The sequence below is a fragment of the Neodiprion virginianus genome, chromosome 3, assembly GCF_021901495.1.
Source record: "Neodiprion virginianus isolate iyNeoVirg1 chromosome 3, iyNeoVirg1.1, whole genome shotgun sequence".
NCBI classification, from domain to species: Eukaryota; Metazoa; Arthropoda; class Insecta; order Hymenoptera; family Diprionidae; genus Neodiprion; species Neodiprion virginianus.
The window spans coordinates 19,512,148-19,525,662 of NC_060879.1; the positions used below are offsets into that span (position 1 = coordinate 19,512,148).

The 13,515-nt window shown below is 42.8% G+C and overlaps 1 protein-coding gene across 2 annotated transcripts in view; it reads left to right on the forward strand.

The window, feature by feature from the left end:
- The first annotated feature begins 990 nt into the window (after positions 1-990).
- LOC124301156 (fibrillin-1-like) overlaps positions 991-13,515 on the forward strand; it is a 41,996-nt gene continuing 29,471 nt past the window's right edge. Inside the window, exons 1-2 of one of the 2 annotated variants that reach the window (XM_046755884.1) lie at positions 991-1,547; positions 4,509-4,826. In XM_046755884.1, the coding sequence (XP_046611840.1) occupies positions 4,690-4,826 (137 nt within the window). In that variant the 5' untranslated portion in view covers positions 991-1,547; positions 4,509-4,689. The remainder of the gene's footprint in view (positions 1,548-4,508; positions 4,827-13,515) is intronic. The other variant, XM_046755883.1, reaches the window with a different exon arrangement.

The following is a 13,515-nucleotide window of genomic DNA, read 5'->3' on the forward strand; positions in this document are numbered from 1 at the left end:
AATAAATAATACTACTTAGAAATTAGCATAAAATTTTGAAGGGTCAAAGAGTGTATCGACTCAAAGAAACATATCTGTGTAGCAGGAAAACCTTTCAATAAGTTCCTGTACCACTAAAATTTCATACCGTTATTACAGATCGAAAGATTCCGATGTTATCGTTGAACCCTCGGTTTAACCTAAATCACTCTATCTAGTCGTAGAATGAGCTAAAAGTATCAAATATATTTCCTATTCGTATAGCCTGGAATGGTAAGTGAGACCAGCAAGACTCGAAGCGACAACGCATGATTCCACACAGTTTTTCATCTACGGTTACTGGCTCGAACGAAATCGATTAAACCAGCGTTGTGACCAATGGTCTGTAAAATATCTCATACGCTATCTTCGGTTTCGATTGAACCCTCGGCGACGGGTATGCGACGAAACCAGAGTGAAAATGATAAAAATCTCAACCTGCGGCAGCCTGTGTATCGCAATGGCGCGTAAGGCGGTTGCCGAATCGAGGATACTATCTGCGTTATTTGCTGCGGGCGGGGTCCTCGGCCTCCGCCCTCACAAGGGCAAGAAACGAAACCGCCTATGATGCCGAAGCGATGAGAGTTCGTAGGTAAATATCTCGGCGGATGATAGCCGGCGCTAGGGTTCGAGCGATTGGTTGAACTTCGACACCGCGACTGGGAGAATAGACGAAGAAGAAGAAGAAGAAGCCGAAGTCGAAGTCGAGGAGAAGAGCGTATCGGACCTCGAGCATACGCACAAGCGTGAGCGCCGAGAGAGAGAGAGAGATACAGGGCGTGGGAGGTTGGCGTGTACATCGTACACGCACACTCGCTCATCTCTAGGGCATTAGATACGCGTATAACACGCGTTCATTCGTATTATAGAGAGATCCGACCAAGAGTCCGTGGTAAAGAGGAGTGGTGGTCGTCGTCATCTTGGATAGTGTGAGAGCGAGCCATACGCCGAGATGAGACGCGAGTGCTTCGCTGCACGCGCCAGTGCCGTGTAGAGTCCCGTCCACGCAGCTTCTCGCTGGGAAGAGAGATTCATCCCGTTTCCGCCTCCAGCTAGTCTCGCTCTAGATCGGGAGCTTACAGAGTTCCCGCGAGCTTTTATCCTCCCTCTCGTCGCGGGGTGCCGACCCCGAACCGGCCATGGTTTAGTTCGAAAAGTGTGAGACTCGTAGTACGCAGGCACAAAAGTGGGTGTCATCCGGTTCTTAACGTCCACCCCTGCATCCACAACCCCCCATGCGGTTGTCCAGGAGATAAATACCCGTGGACCAAACGCGTGAGCAGACCCCTACCAACCGACCAACGTAACCCTGGTGCGTTTCGTCGAGCACGTGGTAACGGACTTGAACGCGAGTGTGGCACGTGAGGAAGAATTGAATCCGTGAACTGGAGAAGATCGGCGGGACATCGACACTGACAGTTCACATCCCGAGACCAAGTGCATCGAAATTATCCCCGAGTTTCTGGGCCGGCTGGTTGCATTCGGTATAACGAAGAATTCTTTGAACCATTCGATCCATCACGCGCTGTGTAGGTGTTGCAGCGCCGATTTCTTGTGTACCGATCTTCGTACGGTTCGAGTAAAAGCTCTTCGACGATCACACCGAACGCACCCCAAAACGGTCTGGACGTTGCGAGTACTGAGTAAATTAGCTGTAATCGTAAATATAAACTCGTTGGATACTTTTACGCAACGAGGTTTGCTTGTAACAGTTTTCCCCCTTCGCAATCCGTCGCGGGTTTCGCTCTAATCAAAGTCAACAAGATAAACAGCTGGTATGCTCGACTCGGGCTCTTGTTTAAACGATTCACGAATCGCGACGAATTCGTTCCGCGAACAGAGCGAATCCCGGTCACCGCGCTGCTATCGCGAAATTTTAGAAACTCTTATCGCTGACCCTGCGATTCGCATGAAACTTCGACTCGGTGGCGTCGAAGAGTAAGAGGTTGACCGTTACGTTGGATCTCAATCGTTCAAGTGGTTCGACATTTCGAATGATTCGAATCGATTGCGTAAAATTTGACTTTTAATTGCGATCGATTCGGGTTTCGATGGTTCGGAACTTCGACCCAGAGCCGAATGCCGCTCTTGAACGATCGAGTCGTTAATCGAGCCGAACCATTCAGAGAAATTAAACGATTACGAATAGTAGGAGTGATGTAGAGCCGTGTACTCTGCATACATACCGCGGAAGTGTTATCGTGTTCCTCGCGTTTACCGCCCTTCCCGTGCATGGATTCATCTCCTCTCTCCCTGATAACGGTCTCATATTTATGCCACGAGATAGCGAGACGCCCGGCGAGCAGCAACCTTCGTTACGGGAACGTGTCAGCTTTCGGAATTCGGATCGCTCGGAAGAGGATCGAACCATGGAGAGTGTTCTCTCTGGTAGTTAATTACCCCGCGGCCGGTGAACGATTTTTATTCAAGTTGGGGCAAATGGGGGACAGTCACCGTTGCCACTGTTTACCAGCGAACGATATTCACCACACCTACTACGCGTATTATGTAAAGAAAACTGGTCGCCCGTTACGCAATATCACGCATGCATCGCTGTCTCCTTTTACCAAAGAAAATTCCAATTATAATTACAACCAATCGCCGGGAGAGTTGTGAATTCGTTATACTTGCATCCGGCTGCGATCGGCCAACGCGTACAGTCCCCGTTCAATTTTATCAAATAGCGGAGAAATTGATGATAATCCAGTTGGGTTCGAATCAACATTCAGTCTTGTACGTAGAAAACTGCTTTTCCATCTCAGTCCTGAGCCTGGTGGACATTTTTGACAAATCTCTTTAAAGTGTTTGGTTTTATTCTAAGAAGATCCTATTGGTGGATTTTTCACAAATTTTTCAGATATGAACTGATCGAGGAAGAATTTAGTGTGAAATCGAGTTGAAAAATCCTTATCTCTGTTTCTTGGTTCATTGCGGTTACTCTGAGAATCCGTATCCACAGAGTTGAAAAAAAGTTTGTATCGAATTCCCTACGTAACATCAGAATTTTTCCCAAAAAAGAAAAAAAATTCCAAAAAAATATCCACCAAGTGTGACGAAGATATAAAAACTGTACAGAAAATAAAATCATACGTTACTTGCATTTTCATTGTATGCGGTGACTATTTTTTTTATTTTTTTTTTGAAATATTAGGTGCTTGTTACAACCTCAGAGTTAGCCGAATGTTCAATAAAGTTTTGACTTCTTCAAGAGACGATAATTTTAGAACAATAGTCACAAGCTACAGAAACTTTACAGCGTCAAGTTGTCTTGAAGAAAAATGCTCACATATTAGATCCACGTCTGAAACAAGCTGATAAAAATCCCGAACCTTGATCCGCACAACCGCGATATTTTTGCGATTCTCCAGAACGGTGTTTTCTCTGGTATAAAAAAGATACGTCGTGACCGGATTTGTATGTCTGATAAAATAACAAACTATCTAAGCCGTACAGCGATGGCCTTAAGCGATGGACCGTGGACCTGCGCCGTGTTATTCCAACTCGAAGCGAGCGGTTAAGCTTATTCTTGAAACGGGCCGTGCCGAGCTGCGATAAGAGGAATCTCAATAGAATGTGACAGCTGATCCCGATATTGACGCGCGTTTCTGACGAGCTGGGCGATCATCGACTATCGTTGGATTCTCACAAGACTATCGAGTGCATGTGATTTGCATAATTCGAACCGCCGGCGGAATTGTGACGCGACGAATTCAGACGTGGAATAGTTTCATGGGAACCACATCGATCGTCGATACAATTAAAGCATTTATATTCACATGAGCTTTGGGGGGTACAGATGCGTAAACGGTTAAAAAAGCGGGCACATTTTGGGAATTCATATCTCGACAACCAGTAATTCAATTCGAGTAGAATTAGTTTTGATCAAAAGTATGTAGATCAAGCTTCGTCGACATACTTATAATTTATTAGAATCTATTGATAGGAACCATTTTTATTCACAATAACGCCAACCATTTTGCTAGATAGTTCGTCTCTGCCGCGATCCCAGTCAAGTAAAAGAAAGTGGTAAATTTTTTAAACAGCTGCCAGTTTGTGGTAAAGAGAGAGTGAAAAATTTTAGTTATGCCGAAGAAGATAGACGGTCCAATAAAACTGTCCCAAATGGATCCAACCGTTTTTGAGATATCGCGGGTACCGCGAAACATGCCACCGGGTGAAATTGTTGACGCTATTGTAAATAAGAATGCTTCCTAATAACTGATTATAATAAAAAGAAATATGTAAACGAAGCTTAATCTACATGTTTTTGAACAAAGCAAACCCCAATCGAATTGAATAATTGATTCTCAATTCGTTCATAACGTCCCGAAATTCGCCCACTTTGTCATTCGTCTACCCTTACATGTGTACCCTTACGCGTACTCCCTTAACCGTCAGTCGGGCTACACTAGAGTTGAAATTTTCGATCGCCAACAAGTCCTTCAGCTCAATAACTTTTCAAGAATCACCATATCTCGTATGACTTGCAGCGAGCATCCGAAGCTCGGACCTACCTTGATACCCGATCAAACGGTCCTCCCGAAATCCCTCATGACCGTCGACCTGCACTGCTCGCTGCACCTGGTGTAGGGTAACCGGGAGCGAGCTCTTCCGCGCTGGGTGGATCACCTCGAGCTTAACCCTTCGCCAAGCACCGCCTCTCCTGGGACCATGTCGCCGCTCCTCCTGCCGCTGCTCGTCCTCGTCCTGGTCGGACCCTCGTCGCAGGATCCGTACCACAGACAACGCCAGCCACCTGGCCCTGTACATAACTTTGACAACGCTTTGCAGTCCGTTCCGCTTCGCGGGTAAGTTACTGTGAGGAGATTGGAGATCAGGACAAAGCGAATTATCTTGAAGGTTCAACCCGTTGTAACTGTTTTTGCATTAAGGTTCCATTCTCGAAGTTGCACTGAGTTAAAAATTTTATTTGTTGTATTAGCTAGAAAAATTCAGTAAGACAGGTATGGTTAAAAAAACTGTTTTTTGCGCTATTATTGATCCTTTTTTGGTAATTCCAACGCAAAATCAGTTTGTAAGGTTTACTCTTCTTTTTTAGTTAAATACTGCTTTAACGTCAATTTATTATTGCACAAGCATTAAATTTTCGGAACAGTTACAAGAAAATATAGTAACAGTGATTGTAATGAGAAAGAATAGTAACTGATACTAGACTTTCTGGTAACAGCTAGAAAACTAATTTTCATTTTGTACCTAGAAATATATTTTTCGCTTGTGGTAAAAAATGAAAATAGTTAAGAACTGAGCAGTAACCGGAACTAAAAATTTCTCTTGTCAGTTGTACATGTACACTTGGTCCTGAATATTTTTATGCTATTTACAGTCATCTGAATTGCATTGAATACATATCGAGTCATTTTATATCATGTAGGTAATCACTTGAAATTACGTACGGACACCCAAAGTCACTTTGAGGTACTTTTAGTGCGTTGAAATCATTTTAAATCGGCTAAAGTTCGTGCAAACCTATTTACCTACTGTCCTCCCAAGTTACACGTCATCTGTTGAATACATATGGATTCGATGAGTCACTTCAGAATCATTTTAAATATTTCAATTCGAGTCTAAAATTATTGGGAATCACGGTTCTAAATCTTGTAATAACCTAGTCACGCGAAGTTATCCATAACGAGAGAAGAACTGGATATACTTTGAAGTTTTCTCAAATAATATCTTGCGATCTCAAAATAAAGTGTACTGTCCATTGTAATTTACGGTGTAAGTTACAGGCACTTTTTGTTCCATGTATCGTAACAAGAATGAGAATAAGCAAAAATCAGAACAGTCCCATAGGTAACCTTTGAAAAATTCACTTCGCTCTGATCTCGTTTGCATTATTACATTACGTGTATAAGTAGTACAAAATTAATTGTGTAACAAAACCGAGAGTGGGACACGGGGTGGAGTGCCAGAATAGATCGCGTCTTGTACGCGGCGAAAAATTCACGGCGCATAATCACATAATTGATAAGAACCGCCCACGACTCACACCCCAAATCGGGTGAACACTTGATCAGGTTAGCTACGGTGCGGAGCGGGCGCGGTGGGATGGATCGAAACAAGACGAGACGAGAGAGACGAGACCGGTCGTTTATGTTAGCTGCGGTTAGATGACAATGAGCCACCCGCTGCACCAACGAAGTAGCATATTCGTGGGTAAAGTTCCCCATGTAAGGGGTCTCTGATCCAACATTCCATGTCCGCAGTGTGCAAGAAAGTCTGGATATTAAGCATCGGACCGAGGAAATTGCCAGCAGATACTTTGTTCCATTTTTATGGTGGAGAGTGTACGGAGAATGACGAGTGGATTCGTAAACTGTTCCTAGTCGATAGCTGGTCCTATGGTTTCCACATTTTCCAGCTCGAAATCAATTTGCGTAAACCAAAAAGTTAAATATGGATGTTCCGAATTTTTTAAATATATTCATGGACGACTATAACAAACAGATTTAATACTCAGTTTAGGTTCGTTGGTTGGATAGGAACCTCGTAAAGGATCACATACACCTAGGTGAAGTAAAAAGACGAGATTTTTTTTGGTGCAAAAATGTCTCATGATTAAATCAATACGCACATTCACAACTATGTTCACAATTAACTATATTCACGACAAATTCTGTAACGTTTGTGCAAAAGTAATTAATATTGACAGTGTGGCTGCAAACGACATAATGGGATTACTTAAAGCGAGGATAAAGTTGTTCGAAATCACGCGAAGGTCATACGAAGTCACGTAAGCACTTGAAACCAGTGGAATAATGAATAATTAGTGTTAGTCGACATTAAAGGTTTGTCGAAGCAGTCACGGCGTGTTTTTCCTAATCATCCGACGTTTCGACCCGCGTTAAAAAAGACCCCTAAATCCATAAATGTTCGGTCTGATGATGTAGTGTTCATTACATCGTTAATGGGGCTCAACGGTGCTTGAACTTTGATCTTAAAAATTGACGGATAAACTTGAGTCTATTTTGTAACCGTAAACAAAAATCTAAGACCGATAGAAAGAATCGAAAAAACCGTTCGATATTCGACCCACTTCTCGAGATGTTTCCAGTGTTTTCCCAAATCACTAAATCATTCCTCCTTGCGTCGTTTATGCGTAGGTACTGTATCCGGTCTTCAAATAGGCGTTTGAGTAAGTAATAAGCGTCGTTGGCCGTCACCCACTCAGCGTACAACTGTCTTATGTCCGCGGGTATCTTGTACGAGTTTACATTAAAACGAGTCAAACACGCCCTCGCCTCGCATATCAGAGGCAGCATTATGCAAAAGTATTTGTACGCACACACATGATACGGTTGTAATTGTGGTCGATCGAGCAAACTGCTTTACGACCCACAGAACCGAACCACGGCGGCACGGCTATTCACGCGTATTACACAATAATTGATGAATTCAGATTTATGACATCATTACCCAGTTGTAAATATTCGCGCGGTATTCTGATCGACGTAAATCATGATCGCCGTATATATAAACACCACATTTTGCTGCAGTCGGTCTTTCAGCCAAGTATCCTATGCCGACGATCCTCCGAGCTTGACGAACGACTTTTCTCATCCGCCGCAAGTAACTGTTGGAAGGTCGTCACAGGCGCCAAGACACAATGCATAATCGTCAATATTATCAGAGTTAACAAATAAATTGACGTTGTGCAATCCAACCGAGTAACTGTCTGCAGCTCTCCTGATGCAGGTAATTATACCGGGTATACGCCTAGGCAGTTTGCAATTTCCGCAGTTCGCAGCTTGCGGACCGCGGGCGGATTCGTCAAAGACCTTGTCGATTGCGCAAATTACGTTGATATCCTTCAATTCGATGCACGTCTGCATCGCGCACGCTAGACGAGACATTATAATGAATTGCTTTGATCGTGCGTAGGAATGAAAGCACTGCTTCGGCATTTCGGACTATTTTGTCGTCCCATGAAGTCTGTCGCAAACAAATAGGCATAGAGCCTTGACATTTGACTGAGGCGCGATAAAAAAGCTTGCAGGCTTCGCTGGAAAAACTTGCGATATCGTGTGAACCAGCTCACTTAGTTTGTTAGTTGACGTCCTCGAGTCGCAAAAACATGATTTCGAAATGTTTTTTATTGAATCATAAAGAGCCGCTCTACCTAATAATCATGTCAGTTAATCGTGACAAACCTCAGTTTTACGAGCCGTTACAATTTGCGAAAGCTTTTAACTAACAAGGAGTATATCGGACCTCCGGATCATAGATGCCGCTGTATCTACTAGGAATGTTTCTTTGGCCCGAAATGTAGAGCCTCACTTGTGTAGTTACATCTTTTGGGCCTTCCTTCACTCGTTTTACAGTGCGTGAAGTTTTTAAAAATTTACATGGTTCTGAAATAATAATCTATCCTCTTGAACTTGAATCTATGAGAACCTCTCGTCTAAAATTCAAGACAGGGCAATCAAAATTAATATTTCAGGTAAAAACAAAAATAAACACAGGTTTCGTTTATTAGGGCATTTTCCACTCATGAAACTTCTGACGTAATCAATTTTAATCGGAGTCAAGAACGGCCCAGTGAAAGAAACTTTACAACAGAAGCTCCATATTTTGAAGCAAAATAACATCCGTAAAAGTTTCCACAGAATCCGTGATCCGAAGGCCTGATGCTTTGCTTCTATGATGTGAACCATAATGTGAAGATTCTGACTGTCCATGAATGATATCTTCTCATACGCGAATACACAGAACTGACAGCTAGTGGACTCACTAAATTTTGGTCAACGTTCTGGCGTTGTGATCAATTTTTTTCGTCAAATATTTACACGGGTCAAGATGACGGAGATAAGTTGAAGAACTGCTTGTCATATGACTAACGAATCTAAAAATAGTGAAGTATCACGAAATTCCAATTCGGCATTTGGTGTTATATGTTTCATGAATGCCACTGTCAAGATTTGTGATTGGATGCTGGATTTCACGTCAGAAATTCGTACAATAAATTTCGTAATGATGAAATTGGATCAAATTTCAAAACTGACCGTGTATTATTGCTCGTATTCCGACATCATCAACGTCCCTCCAGGTTAATTGAAACAACAGAAAAGCTGATGTATACGTGAAATGGCAATGAATTCAGCATGTCGATGTCGGCTTCTTCCAAAGTCTGCCGAAATGATTATACGCAGCTACAGATATAATGTACTTTGGCGGCGTGTGAGGTCTGGCTGATGATTTAGCCGGTGTCGGAACCAAGGGCAACGGTGCAAGCTTCAAAAGCCGAAGTTCTTTTACCGGCATGATAGTGTGTCGAGTGTACGCTGGCACACGCAGTCCGAGTACAATGTCTGCGTTCCATTAAACGCGTACAGGAATGCGTTCTTATGAGAGGTGTACCTGCAGGCGAGTTGCGGATGCCCGTTAAATTCAACCCTGACGGTGGTGGTGGTAGCATTTTCACGGGTCTTTTACGACCACGCGAAGCTAAATGAGGCGACGTGCCATTCGCGTAAATATACGAAGCAGCTTACCGAGAGAAGCCGCTCGGGGGTTTTTCATCCTCATGTAAGCTGTTCACCTATACAAGCGACTCCCCACTTGCCAGATGTCGCTTTTCAGCCCTTCGTCAAATGCCTTCATTTCACAGTCTACTGTCTCCAAATCTTTATCCTCTGTTCGCGAACGCGTAACTCAGGTTCTCAACGACTACCCGCACACATCAAACCCTCCCCCAATCAGCTCGGTTAATCGTAGTCTGACAGATTTTGATTTCAATTCAACCGTTCCGTTGGAAAAACTCTCACCTCAAATCCACGTGCACTAGTGAGCTGAACGCTATTGACATGAAGTGAACACCACGGCAGATGAGATTTTCAACTCATTTTATGCCAACGCGAAGTCTTGTCATATCGATTACAAATATCGGTTGAAGTCGCTTCAAACCCTACGTAGCCACTTGCGATTGTATCGCATGATGAGGGGACATTCCATGCCTGCAAAGTTAGTCGAAATCATTTGCGGTCTTGTTACTTAAAATTTCGTGAACTTAGTTGAATTTTTACCAAATAAAGCTAAAATTCTGGATGTTTTGTTACCCGAGACGTGTTTTGAAGTCCTATGAACAGAGTCGATGGGATAAGACTGCATTGAATGTCCCGCAAACTCTTACAACAAAGCCGCCTGAAAATAATTTCGATTTTTGTAGTTACGTGAAATTGCTTGAAGTACTTCGAGGCTTATGTGGATTAGTATTAAGACTAATCGAATACTGGGGAGTTTAGTGAAGATATTTAAAATGTAATAATTTCTACTTGAAGGTTACGTGCAGAGTGTATCTGATAAATTGTCGTGCCGAGTCCAGTGGAGTCAAGCAAATTTCTTTGAATTGTAAAATTGTTACTCGGAATTACAGTCACGAAATTAAGTTTACCATCATGCATCGCGGGGTCAACCCTCACTGCTGTAAATACATCAATATAACGAATCCTTGAGCGAGACGTAACAGAGGGCAGAATAAGAGGGTTACATAAACGACCTAGTTTCTGCATAATTGGGATGTGAATAAATTCTTTAGCTTCAATTGAGTGCGAGCGACATACTGATATTAGCAATGAGCATAAATCTAGGAAACTCTCTGCAGGCCGTTATTATCGTCGTCCTAACCACGCTCTCAGATAGAATTGCCTGGATACACGATTGAAACTAACACGTGGCTACGATCATCGTGCAATTGACCGTTGCATCAAATTCACTTTCGATTTCACTTCAACCATTTATTGGTCTTCGGAACAAATCGTCAGTTGGGAAACACTCTGACGCCGAGTTTATAGCTTCTTAAGTGTCCTTACCCATTCAAGTGATGTTCCGGCTGCATTCGAAGGGTTCGACGTTCGTAACGCTGACGCGTTTCCTGCTCTTTTTTATGGAAATTTTTTTGTTACACGTATCTACCACGTTCGTGAACAGTTAAATTACGCAAGAAAAGAGAAATTAAGCAATGATAGTTTGAAGTAAAAACACATTGCCGAAAGAAATGAAATCGTGATACATCCTTTTCCAAACGATGCAGTATCTTGAATTACTTCTGCCTCTCATTCTTTACTTGATTATGCTATAACGAAAGCAGGCTTAAACTGTTCCTTGGTAAGGTTTTCGATCAAATAGTAGAAAAAACTGAAAAATGGAAGCGTGAAGCGTAATTTTGTAATTTCAACGCACTCGCATAACAGCATCATCTTGACAAGTGTGCTACGTACTAGAAACGGTTGTTTTCCTTGCGCCTTAGAACCGCAATTGATGCAAAATCGCGTCTATCTATCTATCTAATTAAGAATATCATGTACGAGAGAAGTTGAAATAGACGAGGTAAGTAAGTTTGCAGAAGCGAGTTGCGAGTCACAAAACTACATTGCATTCTTTATACATCCATGCGAATGCTGACTGGCAAAGTTCAACGTTAGTGGGACACGCGTTATCTGGACGACGTAACGTGTCGACGAAGCTCGTTAAGAACACACGACAGTTATTGCGAGCAATTACTTTTCCAATAATCATCACACCTACGCGGACGAATGGTGGATGCAGATAGCGTCAGCCGTACACAGGACGATTAATCGGTTCGCGGCTATATCGCGAGAAGGAACATCAATTGCCACTAGAGAGTCCCGATGGTTCACCATAACAGGGCTTGGGTCACAATTCGACTCGGTTAGTCAAAGCTCTCTGTGTAAACGAGAGATAAAATCACGCCAAGCCACCGCCACGTGCGCGGCGTAAAACGCATTCCGGTTTTCTCGTCCGCGTGCAAGCACCACGGGGCACCATAACCACGGTCAAATTATCCACGGCATTGCAATTGCGCCGCAGTGCGGTAACGAATGAATTAAGGAAATTTCGAAGTTGGACAAATCGCCGAAGAGCCGTCCTCCTCCCGCGCACACACCTTTGACTTCCGTTCAAAAGTTAAGATGCTCACAATCAACCGCGAAGGGAACATGTTTCGAATAATGCATCGGCGACGAAGATTCTTGCGTAAACGCGCACCGTGTATACATTTAACAGGCATAATTAGTCGACACCGCGTTGCCGTTCATTGTGGATTTGAACGGTATAATGTGGAAGAAACTTCCACTGTGCAGTATTAATACTTTTGATGTTCATACTTGATAACACTTGCTCAAGTGACGATCCGTTACGTACTCGAGAGCCGCCTTTCGGAATACGCGGCGCCGCCTCAACTGCCCTTAGCATAACCGTAATTCATAATTGGTTTTAATTTCTATTTGTAATTATTCAGGTGGATCCTATCGTATTTTGAGATTTTAAACACTGGTAAGCGTAACGTTGAACTTCAGCTTCAGCCAACGTTTCAACGGGTTCATTGCCAGCTTTAACACACCGATTGTATTTAGAGGTTGTAAATATCGATAAGCGATGTCAGGAAATTTATTTGATTCCTCTGTTTTCTTATTTTAATCAACTCCAAAAGCTGAAGATTTGGCAATCGATTTCAGGCATCATTCTAACCGTCCAACTACACAATCGTATGTAATTTATCCGTGCAATGCTAGATGTAGTTACGCACATCTGCTCAATAACCTCTTTGTGCTAGGATGATTAAATAGTTGAGGCGCCTAGGAATTGCGGCGAGACGAGTGATACATCTGCTTGCAAGAAGGTCGCTCACTCCGCGGCGTCCTCTCTTCAACTCTCTCCTTCCCTATCTCTCTTATTTTCTCTTTCTGATCCACTCCACGACGTGCTTTTTTTTATTCAACACTTTTCATGCCACTCCAAGTGATCGCTTTGCGTCAGCCCTCAGCCACAGTTTAACCCAGTTACACGCTCAATAATTGCCGTGAATAATTTTCCAATTGATTCTCTGGGTTCTGGGACGCTCTGCGCCCTGCGTTTGTCCACATTTCTCGGTGATAGGAAAAACCGCTCTCCATTCGACTTTCCTCGGTTCGTTATTCAGCACCTTACGTTAACAACGTTCTTCGTCCGAGATTAGTTTACCACTCTGTGGAACGCGGCGTTATTTGGCAGTAACTCGGTGCATTCATTTCGCAGGAATAACTACGGCTAATCAGCAAATTGCAAATCGGTTGATATTTGATTGTATCTGGCAATTATTACCCCGAGTTCATTATTTTGATGGAAACTCTGATTTTATTTATGCGGTAGTTTTAATTATTCTTTTCCACCATCTTGAACGCTGACTTGTTCAACGCTTCCACGTTCTTCGGAAATCTCAGTAATGTTTCTGAAAATATTTTTGTTCAAGCTTCGGTACTCACGGTGACGTTTGAAAAAAAAACCGACAGCCAGAGATCTTCGGAAATAAAAATCATTATTGTAATCTCGAATAACTAATATAGCTAATGTAGGAAATAGATTGCTTGTCCTATTATTTCCTATTATAAATCCGTACGATTTAGCTGGTGCTACACTGTTAGAAATTTTTTTATTAAAATTAATACAAAAGTGTAGGAAGTAAATTCACGATACATTTGT